This window comes from Thunnus maccoyii, chromosome 6 (genome assembly GCF_910596095.1).
Source record: "Thunnus maccoyii chromosome 6, fThuMac1.1, whole genome shotgun sequence".
NCBI lineage: Eukaryota > Metazoa > Chordata > Actinopteri > Scombriformes > Scombridae > Thunnus > Thunnus maccoyii.
The window spans coordinates 7441500-7469120 of NC_056538.1; the positions used below are offsets into that span (position 1 = coordinate 7441500).

Below are 27621 nucleotides of genomic sequence, written 5' to 3' on the forward strand. Positions count from 1 at the left end.
TTGTGTGACAAAATATCTCAACTCAGAGGTCCACTTACATGCTTTAATGTGATCTCTCAACTATCCTCCTGTGTCTTCACATGACCTGAGTATAGAATGCCAATTTACACTGATAACAAGTGGTCATAGTTTAAGTTTTCGGTGAATTGACCCTTTCAAATTTCTACAAAAGGTTTTGATTATTTGAAGATGTGAAGTACATTTCCATGATTCAAACATGGAATAATTTTGGTAAGCCACAAAAAAAACATGTTGTCATCTTGTGTTAACATAGAGGGAAAATACTGTGCATGTGGTTGCAGAATAGATTACAAACATGCTTTATACAGTAAACATTCCATTTGTTCAGCAAAAAGAATTATGAGCATGTCAGTTTCTGGGCCACTATAACAAACTAATTAACCATGAATGAAAAATATAACTCTGAATTTTCTGACGTGGATTATGGCTTCTATGTTGTAAAATGGGTTTCTGCAAGGTATTGCATAAGTAGCTAACTTGAACTTGTTTTCTAATGTCATCATCCTTATCTAGCTCTTGCATCACACCGCTTTGCTACAACAAAGCGTGTGAGAGCAGTCATATTATTATCTAAGTTTCCGCTGTTGATGTTTGATGAGTGATTTGGAGACGAAAAAAGATTAAACAAATATGTACATGTTCTACCATGGCCTCATTTGACAGGGCGATTTGTACTATTAGGTTAATATAAAGCCACTCAGAGATGATACCTACTATAGACCACTCTGCCACTCCTCAATGGCTAATTGCATTTGCAGTGTTTACTTTTAGATCATTTAAAATCTGCAGATGAGGTAATCTAGATCCTTACAGTCTGCTGCAGGCTTACACCGACAGCCTTCCATCTGGCAAGGCTTAGGACTCGAGAGCTGCTCGCTCTGCAATTGAAGTGCTCACAAATAAGACAAAAACCTTAGTAACATCAAATGATTTATAACATATAAGAATAAAGTCAAACAGTGCACATTATGTTAAGCAAGCTACAGTGAGAGGAGGAAGGTGCTCATGTAATGATTCTCACCTCAAATCTTTGGTGTTGTTTCTTTCTCAAATGCACAAAAGTCATCTTGGAGGTTTAACATCAGAAGATCAATACCACTCTCATATCTGTCTGTTAAATATGAAGCTACAGTGAGGAGACAGGTAGCTTTGCTTAGGACAAAGACTGGAAGCAGGGAGAAACACTGGATTTGTCCGAAGGTTTTAAAAAAAATCTGCCATATGTTATATCTTATTTGTTTCATCTGTCCGAAAAACAAAGTGTCAAAACCTCAAGTAGTGGTTTTACAAGTTGTCGTGTTATGTGCTGTTATGTATTTCTTGGTCGTGTGCAGTGACTTTCTGGAGTCTTGTTGGAGGTGCTGGTAGGTGGATTTTTTTACCTTTAGACAGAGCCAGGCTAGCTGTTTCTCTCTGTTTCCAATGTTTGTGCTGACAAAGCGGTAACTTCATATTTAACATACAGACATGAAAGTGGCAAAATTCTTGGCAAGAAAGTAAATAAGTGTATATCTTAAAATGTTGAACAATTTCTTTAAAAAAGAGCCATCACAAGAATTTAACCAGCTATCTTCAATTACAGTTTATTGAAAATTTGAATTGAATTGAATTATTAAATAAAATAATGCTTCAAAGTTCCAGACACTAGCTTTGTAGACTCTTGTTGTCATAATGATAAAACATTAAGTCATCATGTTATGGGAATAGTTAATTAGCGAGCTTTAGAAGTACTGGTACACAAATTTTGTTACCTTTGGACAGAACCACACTAGCTGTTTCCCCTACTTTCAGTCTTTGTGCTAAGCTAAGCTAACCAGCTGCTTGCTCCAACTATAGATTTATCCTACAGACATGAGCATGTTATCAATCTTCTCATCTAACTCTCACTAAGAAAGCAAGCATATTTCCCAAAATGTCAAACAATTCATATAAAGATTCATAAGATTGATATGGATACTTTGGGAAATTTATGCCATCTCATGAAAATAGATTGTCCCATGTCTGCTGTTCTCTTGCAAGATCCACATCCTCTTTTTTCTTCCAGAAGGCATCCAAAGAAAAGTAGTACAACAGCGGATCCAGACAGCAGTTCACAGAAGCAAGACATACCAAAGGCGTAATCTTATCTCTCTTAATTGTAAGCACACCAACCGACACAGGCAAGAAACATATGGTGAACATCACCAAGTTCATGGCAAAAATCAGCATGACATTCACCTTGTTGTTGACCTTTGCAGAGTCATTGAGACGTCTGTGTAGACTGCAAGACACCAAAACAGTGGACACAAGGTTGACTGTCAGCAGGGTGACCACTAGCACAAGATGAAAGTATGACAGTGCTGATCCAGGCTGCTGCTGCTGCTGCTGCTGCTGCTGCTGATGCTGTCCACGAAATTCAAAACAGGTAGATTCACTGGAGTTGTTCAAGTTTTTTGCAAGGACCAGTCCCTCTGGTATGTTCACCACGAGCACAAACAGCCATACGAGTGCAACAGATTTCCAGGCGTTGGAAGCAGTTCGCAGATGGCGTGACCTCAGAGGATAAACCACAGCCAGCAGCCGATCCACGCTGATGAGGGTGATGAAGATGGAGCTCGAGCGGATGTTGTTGCGAAAGAGCATCGTGATACAGTTGCATGCCTTTGAGCTCAGAGGCCAGGTTCCTGTGGTGTAAAAGTAGACCTTCATGGGCAAGGAGATGACCAGCAGCAGGTCTGAGATCGCCAGGTTGACCATGAAGATGGCATTGGAGGATTTGAGGCTGTGGCGGCGAAGCAGAATCCACAGTGACACAGCATTGAGAGGCAAACCCAGCACCATAACAGATCCAAACACCACAGCATAAGCCTGATTTGGCTCAGGTCTATACTCCTCACTGTTGTTCATGTCTACCTGATGAGAAAAACAATGTTTGTGTGTGCTTTATTGAACACTGCAGCCAAACACGACACATTAGTTCCTCCCTCTGCTCTTGTTCTGGGTGAAGTAGGCTGGTGAGAAATGTAACAGGAAAGCTGTGCGACTCAACTCAGGAACTGTGATCATAATCATGATTATTGATGATGACTGTCATTATTTTGATGACAATTTTAAAGGTCACATGATCTGAAATGTCTTACGCACATAGACCCCTCTTATCAGGGTGTGGGTTAACCATCACAGCTCACATAGAGGAAACTGCATCTGTGTCTCCATTTTAATGTAATACTGAAGATAATCAAGATACTTGATCTCAGTATATTGAAGAGTTTTTTTATTGTCGGAGGTGGACCGAATCTATATTTAGTATTTAAATCTATATTTAATTGATACTTAATACAATTAATATTTACAATGCTTGTCTCAACAAAAAATAATGTAAGATTTACAGAAGAGACACACAAGAAAGTTCTCCTCAAATATACTGTATGTAATAAAACTTTAAAGTAGCAGTCAAATTTCCTTATTTCTGTATTTAAGATGAAAAAATCAACCCATGTTTTCTATTCATTTTAAAGGAATAGTTCTATAAATATGCTTATTCACTTCCTTGCAGAGACATCACTGACTCTAAATATGAAGCTAGAGTCAGTCGTCAGTTAGTTTAGTTCAGAGCAACCAGCCAGGCTCTGTCTGAAGCTACCAGCACATCTAAAGCTCACTTTAGGCTTTCCTCAGCGTTACTTTTGCTGAGAAAAGCTTAGGGCTGAAACGCGTGCATCATTAAAGAAGTGATGTAGACTTATCTGTGAGTGTTGACGACTCCTTTTGTTATTTTTGTGGTGGGCATCCATTACTCTGTAAAGACTGTGAGTTGAGTACGCCAGTTCTGTTGTTTAAGTGTAAAGACAAAACAGCACAATCTTGTCTCCAAGAAATTACCTCCATATACTATTAATTTGTTTTGCCAATAATATTTTGAAGAGAAGCATTAATTGCTGCCTGGATTATGTTTATTTGCAATGTTTTTTCAGAAGGGGGGAACAGGGTAACATGAGCCAATGTTTACATTTGATGATTTTACTGTAAAATAAAAGTGTGTTTGTTTCAAATAACAGTAACTATATATACCTCAGGTTGTTGTGTACCCATGGAAATTAAAACAATTTATCTAATTATTATGGTTTTAGAACAATGACTCATCAAAAAAGTTAGTGCTATGGCATAACTTACACCAAGGTAGGGGTAAAATGAGCATGGGAATGAGGTAAATTGAGCACTCTAGCAGTGAATAGTGCTACCATTAAATACTGACATAAAAATGACACAAAATCAAACACTTTTGAGATAATTTGGAACTTTATTAATGCCATCAATTTAACAAAGGCAAAAACACATATTTTTAAATAAATTATATGTTTGTATCCTGTTGTTCAACATGTTACCTCAACATTTTCCGTAAAGATTATACTGTGATCTTTGTGTGTTAGATACAGAAAGAATGTGTGTGTAAATGTACAGACAGGTGACAAATTAAAGGAAAAACTGGTCCAGGTCTGAATGCTTGACCCCTACAGTGAGGGGATCTGGTGACTCTGTTATGCTTTGGGGGGCATTTTGCTGGCATGGTTTGGGTCCATTTGTCCACTTAGAGGGAAGGATCACTGCTGATCAATACAAAGTTGTTGTGAGTGATCACCTTTATCCTAAGATGAAACATTTCTATCCTGATGGGAGTGGTCTCTTCCAGGATGACAATGCCCCCATCCATAGGGGCACGAGAGGTCACTGAATGGTTTGATGGGTATGAAAATGATGCGAATCATATGCTATGGCCCTCACAGTCACCAGATCTCAACCAATTGAAAACTATGGGAGATTTTGGACTGAGGTGTTAGACAGCGCTCTCCACCACCATCATCAAAACGAGGGAATATCTTTTTGAAGATTGATGTTCATCCCTCCAGAAGAGTTCAGAGATTTGTAGAATCAATGCTAAGGTGTATTGAAGCTGTTCTGGCAGCACATGGTGGCCCAACACCTTACTAAAACACTTTATGTTGGCTTTTCTTTTAATTTGTCACCCGTCTGTATGTAGAGCATGTTTGTGTGTGGCTTAAACTTAACATTAGTCAACAATTAGGTATTTATTCATCAACATTGTAATACTTGTAACAGTGATCAAACATTAACATGAACATTATCTCTAGTCTCTAGAATATCAGAAAATAATTTGGGGGGTAAATTAAGCTTGGACTCAACTTGCCCCAACATCTCTGGCACGTTTTACCCCACAAAACTGTTTCACACAGTGGCTCAGATCCACAATTACGCTAAGTTTATGACATTGTTTGGTAGCTTACACTGCCTTAAATTAACATGTAACAATGTCCAAAACTTATCTATTGCAATTAAGATACAAGACTGATAACTTTAGCAACATGATGAATTCACTTGGCATGAAAAAAAACATTTTTTTTGTTCTGTTTTGCTGACGACTCTCTCCATGTGCTTGAGTCCAAGATGGATTGAGTAATGTGAACTATACTTTCTTAATTTGTTGTCACATGATTACTTTTGTTTATGGTTACCTAGATAAATGGGGTGGCTCATTTTACCCCGTTCTCCCTTAAGTGGATTTTGTATCAAACAAGTGGATATTGTAGTCAAAAAAACTAATATGTTGTCAATGAACATGTTCAGTGTCGACATTCTGCGACTTGGTAAATGTGTCAAAACTTCAAATTGTGGTTTTACAAGTTGTCGTGTTATGTGCTGTTATGTATTTCTTGGTTGTGTGCAGTGACTTTCTGGAGTCTTGTTGGAGGTGCTGGTAGGTGGATTTCTTTTACCTTTGGACAGAGCCAGGCTAGCTGTTTCCCTCTGTTTCCAGGTTTTGTACTTAGATAAGCGGTAACTTCATATTTAGCATATAGACATGAAAGTGGCAAAATTCTTGGCAAGAAAGTAAATAAGTGTATATCTTCAATGTTGAACAATTTCTTAAAAAAAGAGCCATCACAAGAATTTAATCCGCTACCTTCAATTACAGTTTATTGAAAAAAAGGAATAAAATAATGCTTCAAAGTTCTAGGCACAAGTCATCATGTTATGGGAATAGTTAATTAGTGAACTTTAGAAGTACTGGTACACAAATTTTGTTACCTTTGGACAGAACCAGACTAGCTGTTTCCCCCTACTTTCAGTCTTTGTGCTAAGCTAAGCTAAGCAGCTGCTTGCTCCAACTATAGATTTATCCTACAGACATGAGCATGTTATCAATCTTCTCATCTAACTCCCACTAAGAAAGCAAGCATATTTCCCAAAATGTCAAACAATTCATATAAAGATTCATAAGATTGATATGGATCCATTGGGAAATTTATGCCATCTCATGAAAATAGATTGTCCCTTGTCTACTGTTCTCTTGCAAGATCCACATCCTCTTTTTTCTTCCAGAAGGCATCCAAAGAAAAGTAGTACAACAGTGGATCCAGACAGCAGTTCACAGAAGCAAGACATACCAAAGGCGTAATCTCATGTCTCTTAATTGTAAGCACACCAACCGACACAGGCAAGAAACATATGGTGAACATCACCAAGTTCATGGCAAAAATCAGCATGACATTCACCTTGTTGTTGACCTTTGCAGAGTCATTGAGATGTCTTTGTAGACTGCAAGACACCAAAGCAGTGGACACAAGGTTGACTGTCAGCAGGGTGACCACTAGCACAAGCTGAAAGTATCGAGGCCACTGCTGCTGTCTACGAAATTCAAAACAGGTAGATTCACTGGAGTTGTTTAATTTTCTTGCATAGGCCAGTCCCTCTGGTATGTTCACCATGAGCACAAACAGCCAAACAAGTGCAACAGATTTCCAGGTGTTGGAAGCAGTTCGCAGATGGCGTGACCTCAGAGGATAAACCACAGCCAGCAGCCGATCCACGCTGATGAGGGTGATGAAGATGGAGCTCGAGCGGATGTTGTTGCGAAAGAGCATCGTGATACATGTGCATGCCTTTGAGCTCAGAGGCCAGGTTCCTGTGGCGTATAAATAGACCCTCATGGGCAAGGAGATGACCAGCAGCAGGTCTGAGATCGCCAGGTTGACCATGAAGATGGCATTGGGGGATTTGAGGCTGTGGCGGCGAAGCAGAATCCACAGTGACACAGCATTGAGAGGCAAACCCAGCACCATAACAGATCCAAACACCACAGCATAAGCCTGATTTGGCTCAGGTCTATAATCCACACTGTTGTTCATGTCTACCTGATGAGAAAAACAATGTTTGTGTGTGCTTTATTGAACACTGCAGCCAAACACGACACATTAGTTCCTCCCTCTGCTCTTGTTCTGGGTGAAGTAGGCTGGTGAGAAACGTAACAGGAAAGCTGTGCGACTCAACCCACAAACTGTGGTCACTGTGGTATTAAAAAATGGAACAGTTTATATTCTGTATGTTTAGTGTAATTTTAAAATGTAATACCTTGTTACTACCTAAATAAAGATATATATTTTTAATCATATAACCTTAGTAGTTTGGAGAGAATTGACATTTATGGTTAATCAGTAAATGATTTATTGAAGTTCATGGTAACAGGTGTAATAATTAAGCACATCTGTGACGATTTCTTACCAACAGCATCAAAATAATCAGTTATTATGCTGAAAATTTTAAAGGTCACACGATCTAAATGTGTACATTTGAAAATACCCCTGAGATTTACAGTGACTAGTATGATGAGAATATGTATCTATTAGGCCTATGTTGAGGAAATGTCTTACACACATAGACCCCTCTTATCAGGATGTGGGTTAACCATCACAGCTCACATAGAGGAAACTGCATCTGTGTGTCCATTTTAATGTAACACTGAAGATAATCAAGATACTTGATCTCAGTATATTGAAGAGTTTTTTTCTTGTCAGAGGTGGACCGAATCTATATTTAGTATTTATATCTATATTTAATGGATACTTAATACAATTGATATTTGTAATGCTTGTCTCAACAAAAAATAATGTAAGATTTACAGAAGAGACACACAAGAAAGTTCTCCTCAAACATACTGTATGTAATAAAACTTTAAAATAGCAGTTGAATTTCCTTATTTCTGTATTTAAGATGAAAAAAAATTAACCCATGGTTCCTATTCATTTTAAAGGAACAGTTCTATAAAATATGCTTATTCACTTTCTTGCAGAGACATCACTGACTGTGCGCTAAATATGAAGCTAGAGTCAGTCGTCAGTTAGTTTAGTTCAGAGCAACTAGCCAGGCTCTGTCTGAAGCTACCAGCACATCTAAAGCTCACTTTAGGCTTTCCTCAGCGTTACTTTTGCTGAGAAAAGCTTAGGGCTGAAACGCATGCGTCATTAAAGAAGTGATGTAGACTTATCTGTGAGTGTTGACGACTCCTTTTGTTATTTTTGTGGTGGGCATCCATTACTCTGTAAGGACTGTGAGTTGAGTACGCCAGTTCTGTTGTTTAAGTGTAAAGACAAAACAGCACAATCTTGTCTCCAAGAAATTACCTCCATATACTATTAATTTGTTTTGCCAATAATATTTTGAAGAGAAGCATTAATTGCTGCCTGGATTATGTTTATTTGCAATGTTTTTTCAGAAGGGGAGAACGGGGTAACATGAGCCAATGTTTACATTTGATGATTTTACTGTAAAATAAAAGTGTGTTTGTTTCAAATAATAGTAACTATATATACCTCAGGTTGTTGTGTACCCATGGAAATTAAAACAATTTATCTAATTATTATGGTTTTAGAACAATGACTCATCAAAGTCCTAGTCCTATGGCACAACTTACACCAAGGTAGGGGTAAAATGAGCATGGGAATGAGGTAAATTGAGCACTCTAGCAGTGAATAGTGCTACCATTAAATACTGATATAAAAATGACACAAAATCAAACACTTTTGAGATAATTTTGAACTTTATTAATGCCATCAATTTAACAAAGGCAAAAACACATATTTTTAAATAAATTATATGTTTGTATCCTGTTGTTCAACATCTTACCTCAACATTTTCAGTAAAGATTAAACTGTGATCTTTGTGTGTTAGATAGAGAAAGAATGTGTGTGTAAATGTACAGACAGGTGACAAATTAAAGGAAAAACTGGTCCAGGTCTGAATGCTTGACCCCTACAGTGAGGGGATCTGGTGACTCTGTTATGCTGTGGAGGCCATTTTGCTGGCATGGTTTGGGTCCATTTGTCCACTTAGAGGGAAGGATCACTGCTGATCAATACAAAGTTGTTGTGAGTGATCACCTTTATCCTATGATGAAACATTTCTATCTTGATGGGAGTGGTCTCTTCCAGGATGACAATGCCCCCATCCATAGGGGCACGAGAGGTCACTGAATGGTTTGATGAGTATGAAAATGATGTGAATCATATGCTATGGCCCTCACAGTCACCAGATCTCAACCCAATCGAAAACTATGGGAGATTTTGGACTGAGGTGTTAGACAGCGCTCTCCACCACCATCATCAAAATGAGGGAATATCTTTTTGAAGATTGATGTTCATCCCTCCAGAAGAGTTCAGAGATTTGTAGAATCAATGCTAAGGTGTATTGAAGCTGTTCTGGCAGCACATGGTGGCCCAACACCTTACTAAAACACTTTATGTTGGCTTTTCTTTTAATTTGTCACCCATCTGTATGTAGAGCATGTTTGTGTGTGGCTTAAACTTAACATTAGTCAACAATAAGGTATTTATTCATCAACATTGTAATACTTGTAACAGTGATCAAACATTAACATGAACATTATCTCTAGTCTCTAGAATATCAGAAAATAATTTGGGGGGTAAATTAAGCTTTGACTCAACTTGCCCCAACATCTCTGGCACGTTTTACCCCACAAAACTGTTTCACACAGTGGCTCAGATCCACAATTACGCTAAGTTTATGACATTGTTTTGTAGCTTACACTGCCTTAAATTAACATGTAACAATGTCCAAAACTTATCTATTGTAATTAAGATACAAGACTGATAACTTTAGCAACATGATGAATTCACTTGGCATGAAAAAAAACATTTTTTTTGTTCTGTTTTGCTGACGACTCTCTCCATGTGCTTGAGTCCAAGATGGATTGAGTAATGTGAACTATACTTTCTTAATTTGTTGTCACATGATTACTTTTGTTTATGGTTACCTAGATAAATGGGGTGGCTCATTTTACCCCGTTCTCCCTTAAGTGGATTTTGTATCACACAAGTGGATATTGTAGTCAAAAAAACTAATATGTTGTCAATGAACATGTTCAGTGTCGACATTCTGCAACTTGGTAAATGTGTCAAAACTTCAAATTCTGGTTTTACAAGTTGTCGTGTTATGTGCTGTTATGTATTTCTTGGTCGTGTGCAGTGACTTTCTGGAGTCTTGTTGGAGGTGCTGGTAGGTGGATTTCTTTTACCTTTGGACAGAGCCAGGCTAGCTGTTTCCCTCTGTTTCCAGGTTTTGTACTTAGATAAGCGGTAACTTCATATTTAGCATATAGACATGAAAGTGGCAAAATTCATGGCAAGAAAGTAAATAAGTGTATATCTTCAATGTTGAACAATTTCTTAAAAAAAGAGCCATCACAAGAATTTAATCCACTACCTTCAATTACAGTTTATTGAAAAAAAGGAATAAAACGATGCTTCAAAGTTCCAGACACTAGCTTTGTAGACCCTTGTTGTCATAATGATAAAACATTAAGGTATCATGTTATGGGAATAGTTAATTAGCGAGCTTTAGAAGTACTGGCACACAAATTTTGTTACCTTTGGACAGAACCACACTAGCTGTTTCCCCCTACTTTCAGTCTTTGTTCTAAGCTAAGCTAAGCAGCTGCTTGCTCCAACTACAGATTTATCCTACAGACATGAGCATGTTATCAATTTTCTCATCTAACTCCCACCAAGAAAGCAAGCATATTTCCCAAAATGTCAAACTATTCATATAAAGATTCATAAGATTGATATGGATCCATTGGGAAATTTATGCCATCTCATGAAAATAGATTGTCCCTTGTCTACTGTTCTCTTGCAAGATCCACATCCTCTTTTTTCTTCCAGAAGGCATCCAAAGAAAAGTAGTACAACAGCGGATCCAGACAGCAGTTCACAGAAGCAAGACATACCAAAGGCGTAATCTCATGTCTCTTAATTGTAAGCACACCAACCGACACAGGCAAGAAACATATGGTGAACATCACCAAGTTCATGGCAAAAATCAGCATGACATTCACCTTGTTGTTGACCTTTGCAGAGTCATTGAGACGTCTGTGTAGAGTGCAAGACACCAAAGCAGTGGACACAAGGTTGACTGTCAGCAGGGTGACCACTAGCACAAGATGAAGATAAGACATTGCTGATTGAGGCCACTGCTGCGTATTAAATTCAAAACAGGTAGATTCATTGACACTTTTTAAGTTTTTTGCAAGCTCCAGTCCCTCTGGTATGTTCACCACGAGCACAAACAGCCAAACAAGAGCAACAGATTTCCAGGCGTTGGAAGCAGTTCGCAGATTGCGTGACCTCAGAGGATAAACCACAGCCAGCAGCCGATCCACGCTGATGAAGGTGATGAAGATGGAGCTCGAGCGGATGTTGTTGAGAAAGAGCATTGTGATATATATGCATGCCTTTGAGCTCAGAGGCCAGGTTCCTGTGGCGTAATAATAGACCCTCATGGGCAAGGAGATGACCAGCAGCAGGTCTGAGATCGCCAGGTTGACCATGAAGATGGCATTGGGGGATTTGAGGCTGTGGCGGCGAAGCAGAATCCACAGTGACACAGCATTGAGAGGCAAACCCAGCACCATAACAGATCCAAACACCACAGCATAAGCCTGATTTGGCGCAGTTCTATACTCCTCACTGTTGTTCATGTTTACCTGATGAGAAAAACAATGTTTGTGTGTGCTTTATTGAACACTGCAGCCAAACACGACACATTAGTTCCTCCCTCTACTCTTTTTATGGGGGAAGTAGGCTGTTGAGAAATTCAACAGAAAGCTGTGTGACTCAACTCAGGAACTGTGATCATAATCATGATTATGATGATAAGTTGTATGGTGAGAATATGTATCTATTAGGCCTATGTTGTGGAAATGTCTTATGCACATAGACCCCTCTCCTATCAGGATGTGGGTTAACCATCACAGCTCACATAGAGGAAACTGCATCTGTGTGTCCATTTTAATGTAATACTGAAGATAATCAAGATACTTGATCTCAATATATTGAAGAGTTTTTTTATTGTCGGACGTGGACAGAATCTATACTTAATATTTATATCTATATTTAATCTATACTTAATACAATTAATATTTAAAATGCTTGTCTCAACAAAAAATAATGTAAGATTTACAGAAGAGACACACAAGAAAGTTCTCCTCAAATATACTGTATGTAATAAAACTTTAAAATAGCAGTTGAAATTCCAAAATCAAACACTTTTGAGATAATTTTGAACTTTATTAATGCCATCAATTTAACAAAGGCAAAAACACATACTTTTAAGTAAAATCATTTGTTTGTATCCTGTTGTTCAACATCTTACCTCAACATTTTCAGTAAAGATTATACTGTGATCTTTGTGTGTTAGATAGAGAAAGAATGTGTGTGTAAATGTGCAGACAGGTGACAAATTAAAGGAAAAACTGGTCCAGGTCTGAATGCTTGACCCCTACAGTGAGGGGATCTGGTGACTCTGTTATGCTGTGGAGGGCATTTTGCTGGCATGGTTTGGGTCCATTTGTCCACTTAGAGGGAAGGATCACTGCTGATCAATACAAAGTTGTTGTGAGTGATCACCTTTATCCTAAGATGAAACATTTCTATCCTGATGGGAGTGGTCTCTTCCAGGATGACAATGCCCCCATCCATAGGGGCACGAGAGGTCACTGAATGGTATGATGAGTATGAAAATGATGTGAATCATATGCTATGGCCCTCACAGTCACCAGATCTCAACCCAATTGAAAACTATGGGAGATTTTGGACTGAGGTGTTAGACAGCGCTCTCCACCACCATCATCAAAATGAGGGAATATCTTTTTGAAGATTGATGTTCATCCCTCCAGAAGAGTTCAGAGATTTGTAGAATCAATGCTAAGGTGTATTGAAGTTTTTCTGGCAGCACATGGTGGCCCAACACCTTACTAAGACACTTTATGTTGGCTTTTCTTTTAATTTGTCACCCGTCTGTATGTAGAGCATGTTTATGTGTGGCTTAAACTTAACATTAGTCAACAATTAGGTATTTATTCATCAACATTGTAATACTTGTAACAGTGATCAAACATTAACATGAACATTATCTCTAGTCTCTAGAATATCAGAAAATAATTTGGGGGGTAAATTAAGCTTTGACTCAACTTGCGCCAACATCTCTGGCACGTTTTACCCCACAAAACTGTTTCACACAGTGGCTCAGATCCACAATTACGCTAAGTTTATGACATTGTTTTGTAGCTTACACTGCCTTAAATTAACATGTAATGATGTCCAAAACATATCTATTGTAATTAAGATACAAGACTGATAACTTTAGCAACATGATGAATTGAACACTGTTGTTCATGTCTACCTGATAAGAAAAACAATGTTTGTGTGTGCTTTATTGAACACTGCAGCCAAACACAACACATTAGTTCCTCCCTCTGCTCTTGTTCTGGTTGAAGTAGGCTGGTGAGAAACGTAACAGGAAAGCTGTGCGACTCAACCCACAAACTGTGGTCACTGTGGTCTTAAAAAATGGAACAGTTTATATTCTGCATGTTTAGTGCAATTTTAAAATGTAATACCTTGTTACTACCTAAATAAAGATATATATTTTTAATCATATAACCTTAGTAGTTTGGAGAGAATTGACATTTATGGTTAATCAGTAAATGATTTATTGAAGTTCATGGTAACAGGTGTAATGTTTAAGCACATCTGTGACGATTTCTTACCAACAGCATCAAAATAATCAGTTATTATGCTGAAAATTTTAAAGGTCACACGATCTAAATGTGTACATTTGAAAATACCCCTGAGATTTACAGTGACTAGTATGATGAGAATATGTATCTATTAGGCCTATGTTGAGGAAATGTCTTATGCACATAGACCCCTCTTATCAGGATGTGGGTTAACCATCACAGCTCACATAGAGGAAACTGCATCTGTGTCTCCATTTTAATGTAACACTGAAGATAATCAAGATACTTGATCTCAGTATATTGAAGAGTTTTTTTCTTGTCAGAGGTGGACCGAATCTATATTTAGTATTTAAATCTATATTTAATTGATACTTAATACAATTAATATTTGTAATGCTTGTCTCAACAAAAAATAATGTAAGATTTACAGAAGAGACACACAAGAAAGTTCTCCTCAAACATACTGTATGTAATAAAACTTTAAAATAGCAGTTGAATTTCCTTATTTCTGTATTTAAGATGAAAAAAAATTAACCCATGGTTCCTATTCATTTTAAAGGAATAGTTCTATAAATATGCTTATTCACTTCCTTGCAGAGACATCACTGACTGTGCGCTAAATATGAAGCTAAAGTCAGTCATCAGTTAGTTTAGTTCAGAGCAACTAGCCAGGCTCTGTCTGAAGCTACCAGCACATCTAAAGCTCACTTTAGGCTTTCCTCAGCGTTACTTTTGCTGAGGAAAGCTTAGGACTGAAATGCATGCGTCATTAAAGAAGTGATGTAGACTTATCTGTGAGTGTTGACGACTCCTTTTGTTATTTTTGTGGTGGGCATCCATTACTCTGTAAAGACTGTGAGTTGAGTATGCCAGTTCTGTTGTTTAAGTGTAAAGACAAAACAGCACAATCTGGTCTCCAATAAATTACCTCCATATACTGTTAATTTGTTTTGCCAATAACATTTTGAGGGGAAGCATTAATTGCTGCCTGGATTATGTTTATTTGCAATGTTTTTTCAGAAGGGGAGAACGGGGTAACATGAGCCAATGTTTACATTTGATGATTTTACTGTAAAATAAAAGTGTGTTTGTTTCAAATAATAGTAACTATATATACCTCAGGTTGTTGTGTACCCATGGAAATTAAAACAATTTATCTAATTATTATGATTTTAGAACAATGACTCATCAAAAAAGTTAGTCCTATGGCACAACTTACACCAAGGTAGGGGTAAAATGAGCATGGGAATGAGGTAAATTGAGCACTCTAGCAGTGAATAGTGTTACCATTAAATACTGACATAAAAATGACAAAATCAAACACTTTTGAGATAATTTTGAACTTTATTAATGCCATCAATTTAACAAAGGCAAAAACACATATTTTTAAATAAATTATATGTTTGTATCCTGTTGTTCAACATCTTACCTCAACATTTTCAGTAAAGATTAAACTGTGATCTTTGTGTGTTAGATACAGAAAGAATGTGTGTGTAAATGTAGAGACAGGTGACAAATTAAAGGAAAAACTGGTCCAGGTCTGAATGCTTGACCCCTACAGTGAGGGGATCTGGTGACTCTGTTATGCTGTGGAGGGCATTTTGCTGGCATGGTTTGGGTCCATTTGTCCACTTAGAGGGAAGGATCACTGCTGATCAATACAATTGTTGTGAGTGATCACCTTTATCCTAAGATGAAACATTTCTATCCTGATGGGAGTGGTCTCTTCCAGGATGACAATGCCCCCATCCATAGGGGCACGAGAGGTCACTGAATGGTATGATGAGTATGAAAATGATGTGAATCATATGCTATGGCCCTCACAGTCACCAGATCTCAACCCAATTGAAAACTATGGGAGATTTTGGACTGAGGTGTTAGACAGCGCTCTCCACCACCATCATCAAAATGAGGGAATATCTTTTTGAAGATTGATGTTCATCCCTCCAGAAGAGTTCAGAGATTTGTAGAATCAATGCTAAGGTGTATTGAAGTTTTTCTGGCAGCACATGGTGGCCCAACACCTTACTAAAACACTTTATGTTGGCTTTTCTTTTAATTTGTCACCCGTCTGTATGTAGAGCATGTTTGTGTGTGGCTTAAACTTAACATTAGTCAACAATTAGGTATTTATTCATCAACATTGTAATACTTGTAACAGTGATCAAACATTAACATGAACATTATCTCTAGTCTCTAGAATATCAGAAAATAATTTGGGGGGTAAATTAAGCTTGGACTCAACTTGCCCCAACATCTCTGGCACGTTTTACCCCACAAAACTGTTTCACACAGTGGCTCAGATCCACAATTACGCTAAGTTTATGACATTGTTTGGTAGCTTACACTGCCTTAAATTAACATGTAACAATGTCCAAAACTTATCTATTGCAATTAAGATACAAGACTGATAACTTTAGCAACATGATGAATTCACTTGGCATGAAAAAAAACATTTTTTTTGTTCTGTTTTGCTGACGACTCTCTCCATGTGCTTGAGTCCAAGATGGATTGAGTAATGTGAACTATACTTTCTTAATTTGTTGTCACATGATTACTTTTGTTTATGGTTACCTAGATAAATGGGGTGGCTCATTTTACCCCGTTCTCCCTTAAGTGGATTTTGTATCAAACAAGTGGATATTGTAGTCAAAAAAACTAATATGTTGTCAATGAACATGTTCAGTGTCGACATTCTGCGACTTGGTAAATGTGTCAAAACTTCAAATTGTGGTTTTACAAGTTGTCGTGTTATGTGCTGTTATGTATTTCTTGGTTGTGTGCAGTGACTTTCTGGAGTCTTGTTGGAGGTGCTGGTAGGTGGATTTCTTTTACCTTTGGACAGAGCCAGGCTAGCTGTTTCCCTCTGTTTCCAGGTTTTGTACTTAGATAAGCGGTAACTTCATATTTAGCATATAGACATGAAAGTGGCAAAATTCTTGGCAAGAAAGTAAATAAGTGTATATCTTCAATGTTGAACAATTTCTTAAAAAAAGAGCCATCACAAGAATTTAATCCGCTACCTTCAATTACAGTTTATTGAAAAAAAGGAATAAAATAATGCTTCAAAGTTCTAGGCACAAGTCATCATGTTATGGGAATAGTTAATTAGTGAACTTTAGAAGTACTGGTACACAAATTTTGTTACCTTTGGACAGAACCAGACTAGCTGTTTCCCCCTACTTTCAGTCTTTGTGCTAAGCTAAGCTAAGCAGCTGCTTGCTCCAACTATAGATTTATCCTACAGACATGAGCATGTTATCAATCTTCTCATCTAACTCCCACTAAGAAAGCAAGCATATTTCCCAAAATGTCAAACAATTCATATAAAGATTCATAAGATTGATATGGATCCATTGGGAAATTTATGCCATCTCATGAAAATAGATTGTCCCTTGTCTACTGTTCTCTTGCAAGATCCACATCCTCTTTTTTCTTCCAGAAGGCATCCAAAGAAAAGTAGTACAACAGTGGATCCAGACAGCAGTTCACAGAAGCAAGACATACCAAAGGCGTAATCTCATGTCTCTTAATTGTAAGCACACCAACCGACACAGGTAAGAAACATATGGTGAACATCACCAAGTTCATGGCAAAAATCAGCATGACATTCACCTTGTTGTTGACCTTTGCAGAGTCATTGAGACGTCTGTGTAGAGTGCAAGACACCAAAGCAGTGGACACAAGGTTGACTGTCAGCAGGGTGACCACTAGCACAAGATGAAGATAAGACATTGCTGATTGAGGCCACTGCTGCGTATTAAATTCAAAACAGGTACATTCATTGACACTTTTTAAGTTTTTTGCAAGCTCCAGTCCCTCTGGTATGTTCACCACGAGCACAAACAGCCAAACAAGAGCAACAGATTTCCAGGTGTTGGAAGCAGTTCGCCGATGGCGTGACCTCAGAGGATAAACCACAGCCAGCAGCCGATCCACACTGATGAAGGTGATGAAGATGGAGCTCGAGCAGATGTTGTTGAGAAAGAGCATTGTGATACATGTGCATGCCTTTGAGCTCAGAGGCAAGGTTCCTGTGGCGTAATAATAGACCCTCATGGGCAAGGAGATGACCAGCAGCAGGTCTGAGATCGCCAGGTTGACCATGAAGATGGCATTGGGGGATTTGAGGCTGTGGCGGTGAAGCAGAATCCACAGTGACACAGCATTGAGAGGCAAACCCAGCACCATAACAGATCCAAACACCACAGCATAAGCCTGATTTGGCGCAGTTCTATACTCCTCACTGTTGTTCATGTCTACCTGATGAGAAAAACAATGTTTGTGTGTGCTTTATTGAACACTGCAGCCAAACACAACACATTAGTTCCTCCCTCTGCCCTTTTTCTGGGTGAAGTAGGCTGTTGAGAAATTCAACAGGAAAGCTGTGTGACTCAACTCAGGAACTGTGATCATAATCATGATTATGATGATAAGTTGTATGGTGAGAAAATGTACCTATTAGGCCTATGTTGAGGAAATGTCTTATGCACATAGACCCCTCTTATCAGGATGTGGATTAACCATCACAACTCACATAGAGGAAACTGCATCTGTGTCTCCATTTTAATGTAATACTGAAGATAATCAAGATACTTGATCTCAGTATATTGAAGAGTTTTATTATTGTCGGAGGTGGACCGAATCTATACTTAATATTTTAATCTATATTTAATCTATACTTAATACAATTAATGTTTGTAATGCTTGTCTCAACAAAAAATAATGTAAGATTTACAGAGCAGACACACAAGGAAGTTCTCCTCAAATATACTGTATGTAATAAAACTTTAAAATAGCAGTTGAATTTCCATATTTCTGTATTTAAGATGAAAAAAAATCAACCCATGGTTCCTATTCATTTTAAAGGAACAGTTCTATAAAATATGCTTATTCACTTCCTTGCAGAGACATCACTGACTGTGCGCTAAATATGAAGCTAGAGTCAGTCGTCAGTTAGTTTAGTTCAGAGCAACCAGCCAGGCTCTGTCTGAAGCTACCAGCATATCTAAAGCTCACTTTAGGCTTTCCTCAGCGTTACTTTTGCTGAGAAAAGCTTAGGACTGAAATGCATGCGTCATTAAAGAAGTGATGTAGACTTATCTGTGAGTGTTGACGACTCCTTTTGTTATTTTTGTGGTGGGCATCCATTACTCTGTAAAGACTGTGGGTTGAGTACGCCAGTTCTGTTGTTTAAGTGTAAAGACAAAACAGCACAATCTGGTCTCCAAGAAATTACCTCCATATACTGTTAATTTGTTTTGCCAATAACATTTTGAAGAGAAGCATTAATTGCTGCCTGGATTATGTTTATTTGCAATGTTTTTTCAGTATGGGGGAACAGGGTAACATGAGCCAATGTTTACATTTGATGATTTTACTGTAAAATAAAAGTGTGTTTGTTTCAAATAACAGTAACTATATATACCTCAGGTTGTTGTGTACCCATGGAAATTAAAACAATTTATCTAATTATTATGGTTTTAGAACAATGACTCATCAAAAAAGTTAGTGCTATGGCATAACTTACACCAAGGTAGGGGTAAAATGAGCATGGGAATGAGGTAAATTGAGCACTCTAGCAGTGAATAGTGCTACCATTAAATACTGACATAAAAATGACACAAAATCAAACACTTTTGAGATAATTTGGAACTTTATTAATGCCATCAATTTAACAAAGGCAAAAACACATATTTTTAAATAAATTATATGTTTGTATCCTGTTGTTCAACATGTTACCTCAACATTTTCCGTAAAGATTATACTGTGATCTTTGTGTGTTAGATACAGAAAGAATGTGTGTGTAAATGTACAGACAGGTGACAAATTAAAGGAAAAACTGGTCCAGGTCTGAATGCTTGACCCCTACAGTGAGGGGATCTGGTGACTCTGTTATGCTTTGGGGGGCATTTTGCTGGCATGGTTTGGGTCCATTTGTCCACTTAGAGGGAAGGATCACTGCTGATCAATACAAAGTTGTTGTGAGTGATCACCTTTATCCTAAGATGAAACATTTCTATCCTGATGGGAGTGGTCTCTTCCAGGATGACAATGCCCCCATCCATAGGGGCACGAGAGGTCACTGAATGGTTTGATGGGTATGAAAATGATGCGAATCATATGCTATGGCCCTCACAGTCACCAGATCTCAACCAATTGAAAACTATGGGAGATTTTGGACTGAGGTGTTAGACAGCGCTCTCCACCACCATCATCAAAACGAGGGAATATCTTTTTGAAGATTGATGTTCATCCCTCCAGAAGAGTTCAGAGATTTGTAGAATCAATGCTAAGGTGTATTGAAGCTGTTCTGGCAGCACATGGTGGCCCAACACCTTACTAAGACACTTTATGTTGGCTTTTCTTTTCATTTGTCACCCGTCTGTATGTAGAGCATGTTTGTGTGTGGCTTAAACTTAACATTAGTCAACAATTAGGTATTTATTCATCAACATTGTAATACTTGTAACAGTGATCAAACATTAACATGAACATTATCTCTAGTCTCTAGAATATCAGAAAATAATTTGGGGGGTAAATTAAGCTTTGACTCAACTTGCCCCAACATCTCTGGCACGTTTTACCCCACAAAACTGTTTCACACAGTGGCTCAGATCCACAGTTACGCTAAGTTTATGACATTGTTTGGTAGCTTACACTGCCTTAAATTAACATGTAATGATGTCCAAAACGTATCTATTGCAATTAAGATACAAGACTGATAACTTTAGCAACATGATGAATTGAACACTGTTGTTCATGTCTACCTGATGAGAAAAACAATGTTTGTGTGTGCTTTATTGAACACTGCAGCCAAACACAACACATTAGTTCCTCCCTCTGCTCTTGTTCTGGGTGAAGTAGGCTGGTGAGAAACGTAACAGGAAAGCTGTGCGACTCAACCCACAAACTGTGGTCACTGTGGTATTAAAAAATGGAACAGTTTATATTCTGTATGTTTAGTGCAATTTTAAAATGTAATACCTTGTTACTACCTAAATAAAGATATATGTTTTTAATCATATGACCTTAGTAGTTTGGAGAGAATTGACATTTATGGTTAATCAGTAAATGATTTATTGAAGTTCATGGTAACAGGTGTAATGTTTAAGCACATCTGTGGTGATTTCTTACCAACAGCATCAAAATAATCAGTTATTATGCTGAAAATTTTAAAGGTCACATGATCTAAATACCCTTGAGATTTACAGTGACTAGTATGATGAGAATATGTACCTATTAGGCCTATGTTGTGGAAATGTCTTATGCACATAGACCCCTCTTATCAGGATGTGGGTTAACCATCACAGCTCACATAGAGGAAACTGCATCTGTGTCTCCATTTTAATGTAATACTGAAGATAATCGAGATACTTGATCTCAATATATTGAAGAGTTTTTTTATTGTCAGAGGTGGACTGAATCTATATTTAGTATTTATATCTATATTTAATTGATACTTAATACAATAAATATTTGTAATGCTTGTCTCAACAAAAAATAATGTAAGATTTACAGAAGAGACACACAAGAAAGTTCTCCTCAAACATACTGTATGTAATAGTACTTTAAAATAGCAGTTGAATTTCCTTATTTCTGTATTTAAGATGAAAAAATCAACCCATGTTTTCTATTCATTTTAAAGGAACAGTTCTTCAAAATATGCTTATTCACTTCCTTGCAGAGACATCACTGACTGTGCACTAAATATGAAGCTAGAGTCAGTCGTCAGTTAGTTTAGTTCAGAGCAGCTAGCCAGGCTCTGTCTGAAGCTACCAGCACATCTAAAGCTCACTTTAGGCTTTCCTCAGCGTTACTTTTGCTGAGAAAAGCTTAGGACTGTAACGCGTGCATCATTAAAGAAGTAATATAGACTTTTCTGTGAGTGTTGACGACTCCTTTTGTTATTTTTGTGGTGGGCATCCATTACTCTGTAAAGACTGTGAGTTGAGTACGCCAGTTCTGTTGTTTAAGTGTAAAGACAAAACAGCACAATCTGGTCTCCAAAAAATTACCTCCATATACTATTAATTTGTTTTGCCAATAATATTTTGAAGAGAAGCATTAATTGCTGCCTGGATTATGTTTCTTTGCAATGCTTTTTCAGTAGCCTAAGTGGATTTTGTATCACACAAGTGGATATTGTGGGGGAAAAAATTGAAATGTTCTCAATGAACACGTTCAGTGTCGACATTCTGCTACTTGGCAAATGTGTCAAAACTTCAAATTCTGGTTTTACAAGTTGTCGTGTTATGTGCTGTTATGTATTTCTTGGTCGTGTGCAGTGACTTTCTGGAGTCTTGTTGGAGGTGCTGGTAGGTGGATTTCTTTTACCTTTGGACAGAGCCAGGCTAGCTGTTTCCCTCTGTTTCCAGGTTTTGTACTTAGATAAGCGATAACTTCATATTTAGCATATAGACATGAAAGTGGCAAAATTCATGGCAAGAAAGTAAATAAGTGTATATCTTAAAATGTTGAACAATTTCTTAAAAAAGAGCCATCACAAGAATTTAACCAGCTATCATCAATTACAGTTTATTGAAAATTTGAATTGAATTGAATTATTAAATAAAATAATGCTTCAAAGTTCCAGATACTAGCTTCGTAGACCCTTGTTGTCATAATGATAAAACATTCAGTTATCATGTTATGGGAATAGTTAATTAGTGAACTTTAGAAGTACTGGTACACAAATTTTGTTACCTTTGGACAGAACCAGACTAGCTGTTTCCCCCTACTTTCAGTCTTTGTTCTAAGCTAAGCTAACCAGCTGCTTGCTCCAACTACAGATTTATCCTACAGACATGAGCATGTTATCAATCTTCTCATCTAACTCTCACCAAGAAAGCAAGCATATTTCCCAAAATGTCAAACTATTCATATAAAGATTCATAAGATTGATATGGATCCTTTGGGAAATTTATGCCATCTCATGAAAATAGATTGTCCCTTGTCTACTGTTCTCTTGCAAGATCCACATCCTCTTTTTTCTTCCAGAAGGCATCCAAAGAAAAGTAGTACAACAGCGGATCCAGACAGCAGTTCACAGAAGCAAGACATACCAAAGGCGTAATCTCATGTCTCTTAATTGTAAGCACACCAACCGACACAGGCAAGAAACATATGGTGAACATCACCAAGTTCATGGCAAAAATCAGCATGACATTCACCTTGTTGTTGACCTTTGCAGAGTCATTGAGACGTCTGTGTAGAGTGCAAGACACCAAAGCAGTGGACACAAGGTTGACTGTCAGCAGGGTGACCACTAGCACAATCTGAAAGTATGACAGTGCTAATCGAAGCTGCTCCTGCTGCTGCTGCTGCTGCTGCTGATGCTGTCCACGAAATTCAAAACAGGTAGATTCACTGGAGTTGTTCAAGTTTCCTGCAAGGACCATTCCCTCTGGTATGTTCACCACGAGCACAAACAGCCAAACAAGAGCAACAGATTTCCAGGCGTTGGAAGCAGTTCGCAGATGGCGTGACCTCAGAGGATAAACCACAGCCAGCAGCCGATCCACACTGATGAAGGTGATGAAGATGGCGCTCAAGCGGATGTTGTTGCGAAAGAGCATCGTGATACAGTTGCATGCCTTTGAGCTCAGAGGCCAGGTTCCTGTGGCATATAAGTAGACCCTCATGGGCAAGGAGATGACCAGCAGCAGGTCTGAGATCGCCAGGTTGACCATGAAGATGGCATTGGAGGATTTGAGGCTGTGGCGGCGAAGCAGAATCCACAGTGACACAGCATTGAGAGGCAAACCCAGCACCATAACAAATCCAAACACCACAGCATAAGCCAGATTTGGCTCAGGTCTATAATCCACACTGTTGTTCATGTCTACCTGATGAGAAAAACAATGTTTGTGTGTGCTTTATTGAACACTGCAGCCAAACACAACACATTAGTTCCTCCCTCTGCTCTTGTTCTGGTTGAAGTGAGGCTGGTGAGAAACGTAACAGGAAAGCTGTGCGACTCAATTTAGAAACTGTGATCACTGTGGTCTTAAAAAATGGAACAGTTTATATTCTGTATGTTTAGTGCAATTTTAAAATGTAATACCTTGTTACTACCTAAATAAAGATATATATTTTTAATCATATGACCTTAGTAGTTTGGAGAGAATTGACATTTATGGTTAATCAGTAAATGATTTATTGAAGTTCATGGTAACAGGTGTAATGTTTAAGCACATCTGTGACGATTTCTTACCAACAGCATCAAAATAATCAGTTATTATGCTGAAAATTTTAAAGGTCACACGATCTAAATGTGTACATTTGAAAATACCCCTGAGATTTATAGTGACTAGTATGATGAGAATATGTATCTATTTGGCCTATGTTGAGGAAATGTCTTATGCACATAGACCCCTCTTATCAGGATGTGGGTTAACCATCACAGCTCACATAGAGGAAACTGCATCTGTGTCTCCATTTTAATGTAATACTGAAGATAATCAAGATACTTGATCTCAATATATTGAAGAGTTTTTTTCTTGTCGGAGGTGGACCGAATCTATATTTAGTATTTATATCTATATTTAATTTATACTTAATACAATTAATGTTTGTAATGCTTGTCTCAACAAAAAATAATGTAAGATTTACAGAAGAGACACACAAGAAAGTTCTCCTCAAACATACTGTATGTAATAAAACTTTAAAATAGCAGTTGAATTTCCTTATTTCTGTATTTAAGATGAAAAAAATTAACCCATGGTTCCTATTCATTTTAAAGAAATAGGTCTACAAAATATGTTTATTCACTTTCTTGCAGAGACATCACTGACTGTGCGCTAAATATGAAGCTAAAGTCAGTCGTCAGTTAGTTTAGTTCAGAGCAGCTAGCCAGGCTCTGTCTGAAGCTACCAGCACATCTAAAGCTCACTTCAGGCTTTCCTCAGCGTTACTTTTGCTGAGAAAAGCTTAGGGCTGAAACGCATGCGTCATTAAAGAAGTGATGTAGACTTATCTGTGAGTGTTGACGACTCCTTTTGTTATTTTTGTGGTGGGCATCCATTACTCTGTAAAGACTGTGGGTTGAGTACGCCAGTTCTGTTGTTTAAGTGTAAAGACAAAACAGCACAATCTTGTCTCCAAGAAATTACCTCCATATACTATTAATTTGTTTTGCCAATAATATTTTGAGGGGAAGCATTAATTGCTGCCTGGATTATGTTTATTTGCAATGTTTTTTCAGTATGGGGGAACAGGGTAACATGAGCCAATGTTTACATTTGATGATTTTACTGTAAAATAAAAGTGTGTTTGTTTCAAATAACAGTAACTATATATACCTCAGGTTGTTGTGTACCCATGGAAATTAAAACAATTTATCTAATTATTATGGTTTTAGAACAATGACTCATCAAAAAAAGTTAGTCCCATGGCACAACTTACACCAAGGTAGGGGTAAAATGAGCATGGGAATGAGGTAAATTGAGCACTCTAGCAGTGAATAGTGCTACCATTAAATACTGATATAAAAATGACACAAAATCAAACACTTTTGAGATAATTTTGAACTTTATGAATGAGTACGGAAATTATGTGAATCATATGCTATGGCCCTCACAGTTACCAGATCTCAACCCAATTGAACTGTTTCACACAGTGGCTCAGATCCACAATTACGCTAAGTTTATGACATTGTTTGGTAGCTTACACTGCCTTAAATTAACATGTAACGATGTCCAAAACTTATCTATTGTAATTAAGATACAAGACTGATAACTTAAGCAACATGATGAATTCACTTGGCATGAAAAAAAACTTTTTTTTTGCTCTGATTTGCTGACGACTCTCTCCGTGTGCTTGAGTCCAAGATGGATTGAGTAATGTGAACTATACTTTCTTAATTTGTTGTCACATGATTACTTTTGTTTATGGTTACCTAGATAAATGGGGTGGCTCATTTTACCCCGTTCTCCCTTAAGTGGATTTTGTATCACACAAGTGGATATTGTAGTCAAAAAAATTAATATGTTGTCAATGAACATGTTAAGTGTCGACATTCTGCGACTTGGTAAATGTGTCAAAACTTCAAATTGTGGTTTTATAAGTTGTCGTGTTATGTGCTGTTATGTATTTCTTGGTCATGTGCAGTGACTTTCTGGAGTCTTGTTGGAGGTGCTGGTAGGTGGATTTCTTTTACCTTTGGACAGAGCCAGGCTAGCTGTTTCTCCCTGTTTCCAGGGTTTGTACTTAGATAAGCGGTAACTTCATATTTAGCATATAGACATGAAAGTGGCAAAATTCTTAGCAAGAAAGTAAATAAGTGTATATCTCAAAATGTTGGACAATTTCTTAAAAAAGAGCCATCACAAGAATTTAATCCGCTACCTTCAATTACAGTTTATTGAAAAAAAGGAATAAAATAATGCTTCAAAGTTCTAGGCACAAGTTATCATGTTATGGGAATAGTTAATTAGCGAGCTTTAGAAGTACTGGTACACAAATTTTGTTACCTTTGGACAGAACCACACTAGCTGTTTCCCCCTACTTTCAGTCTTTGTTCTAAGCTAAGCTAACCAGCTGCTTGCTCCAACTACAGATTTATCCTACAGACATGAGCATGTTATCAATCTTCTCATCTAACTCTCACTAAGAAAGCAAGCATATTTCCCAAAATGTCAAACTATTCATATAAAGATTCATAAGATTGATATGGATCCTTTGGGAAATTTATGCCATCTCATGAAAATAGATTGTCCCTTGTCTACTGTTCTCTTGCAAGATCCACATCCTCTTTTTTCTTCCAGAAGGCATCCAAAGAAAAGTAGTACAACAGTGGATCCAGACAGCAGTTCACAGAAGCAAGACATACCAAAGGCGTAATCTCATGTCTCTTAATTGTAAGCACACCAACCGACACAGGTAAGAAACATATGGTGAACATCACCAAGTTCATGGCAAAAATCAGCATGACATTCACCTTGTTGTTGACCTTTGCAGAGTCATTGAGACGTCTGTGTAGACTGCAAGACACCAAAGCAGTGGACACAAGATTGACTGTCAGCAGGGTGACCACTAGCACAAGATGAAGATAAGACATTGCTGATTGAGGCCACTGCTGCTCATTAAATTCAAAACAGGTAGATTCATTGACACTTTTTAAGTTTTTTGCAAGCTCCAGTCCCTCTGGTATGTTCACCACGAGCACAAACAGCCAAACAAGAGCAACAGATTTCCAGGCGTTGGAAGCAGTTCGCCGATGGCGTGACCTCAGAGGATAAACCACAGCCAGCAGCCGATCCACGCTGATGAAGGTGATGAAGATGGAGCTCGAGCGGATGTTGTTGAGAAAGAACATTGTGATATATATGCATGCCTTTGAGCTCAGAGGCCAGGTTCCTGTGGCGTAGTAATAGACCCTCATGGGCAAGGAGATGACCAGCAGCAGGTCTGAGATCGCCAGGTTGACCATGAAGATGGCATTGGAGGATTTGAGGCTGTGGCGGCAAAGCAGAATCCACATTGACACAGCTTTGAGAGGCAAACCCAGCACCATAACAGATCCAAACACCACAGCATAAGCCAGATTTGGCTCAGGTCTATAATCCACACTGTTGTTCATGTCTACCTGATGAGAAAAACAATGTTTGTGTGTGCTTTATTGAACACTGCAGCCAAACACAACACATTAGTTCCTCCCTCTGCCCTTTTTCTGGGTGAAGTAGGCTGTTGAGAAATTCAACAGGAAAGCTGTGTGACTCAACTCAGGAACT

General features: G+C 37.9%; 6 protein-coding genes across 6 annotated transcripts; all 6 read right to left on the bottom strand.

Moving 5' to 3' along the window:
- Positions 1–1012: 1012 nt before the first annotated feature.
- Positions 1013–3194, bottom strand: LOC121899225 (lysophosphatidic acid receptor 6-like). The gene has a single exon (XM_042414890.1). The coding sequence runs from the start codon at positions 2905–2907 to the stop codon at positions 1999–2001; it is 909 nt and encodes a 302-aa protein (XP_042270824.1). The 5' UTR covers positions 2908–3194; the 3' UTR covers positions 1013–1998.
- A 2832-nt stretch (positions 3195–6026) lies between these two features.
- On the bottom strand, positions 6027–7332 carry LOC121899342 (lysophosphatidic acid receptor 4-like). Its single transcript, XM_042415086.1, has one exon. It carries the CDS (start codon positions 7203–7205, stop codon positions 6357–6359), a length of 849 nt encoding a protein of 282 aa, XP_042271020.1. The 5' UTR covers positions 7206–7332; the 3' UTR covers positions 6027–6356.
- Positions 7333–10593: 3261 nt separating this feature from the next.
- LOC121898924 (lysophosphatidic acid receptor 4-like) lies at positions 10594–11848 on the bottom strand. The gene has a single exon (XM_042414455.1). The coding sequence runs from the start codon at positions 11846–11848 to the stop codon at positions 10991–10993; it is 858 nt and encodes a 285-aa protein (XP_042270389.1). The 3' UTR covers positions 10594–10990.
- Positions 11849–16957: 5109 nt separating this feature from the next.
- LOC121899208 (lysophosphatidic acid receptor 4-like) lies at positions 16958–20728 on the bottom strand. Its single transcript, XM_042414870.1, has 2 exons — positions 20659–20728; positions 16958–18151 (listed from the first exon to the last, which is right to left on the bottom strand). Exon 2 carries the CDS (start codon positions 18143–18145, stop codon positions 17288–17290), a length of 858 nt encoding a protein of 285 aa, XP_042270804.1. The 5' UTR covers positions 18146–18151; positions 20659–20728; the 3' UTR covers positions 16958–17287.
- Positions 20729–22621: 1893 nt separating this feature from the next.
- On the bottom strand, positions 22622–23896 carry LOC121899344 (lysophosphatidic acid receptor 6-like). The gene has a single exon (XM_042415087.1). The coding sequence runs from the start codon at positions 23728–23730 to the stop codon at positions 22846–22848; it is 885 nt and encodes a 294-aa protein (XP_042271021.1). The 5' UTR covers positions 23731–23896; the 3' UTR covers positions 22622–22845.
- Positions 23897–26308: 2412 nt separating this feature from the next.
- LOC121899423 (lysophosphatidic acid receptor 4-like) lies at positions 26309–27548 on the bottom strand. The gene has a single exon (XM_042415239.1). The coding sequence runs from the start codon at positions 27468–27470 to the stop codon at positions 26613–26615; it is 858 nt and encodes a 285-aa protein (XP_042271173.1). The 5' UTR covers positions 27471–27548; the 3' UTR covers positions 26309–26612.
- Between the last annotated feature and the right edge of the window lie 73 nt (positions 27549–27621).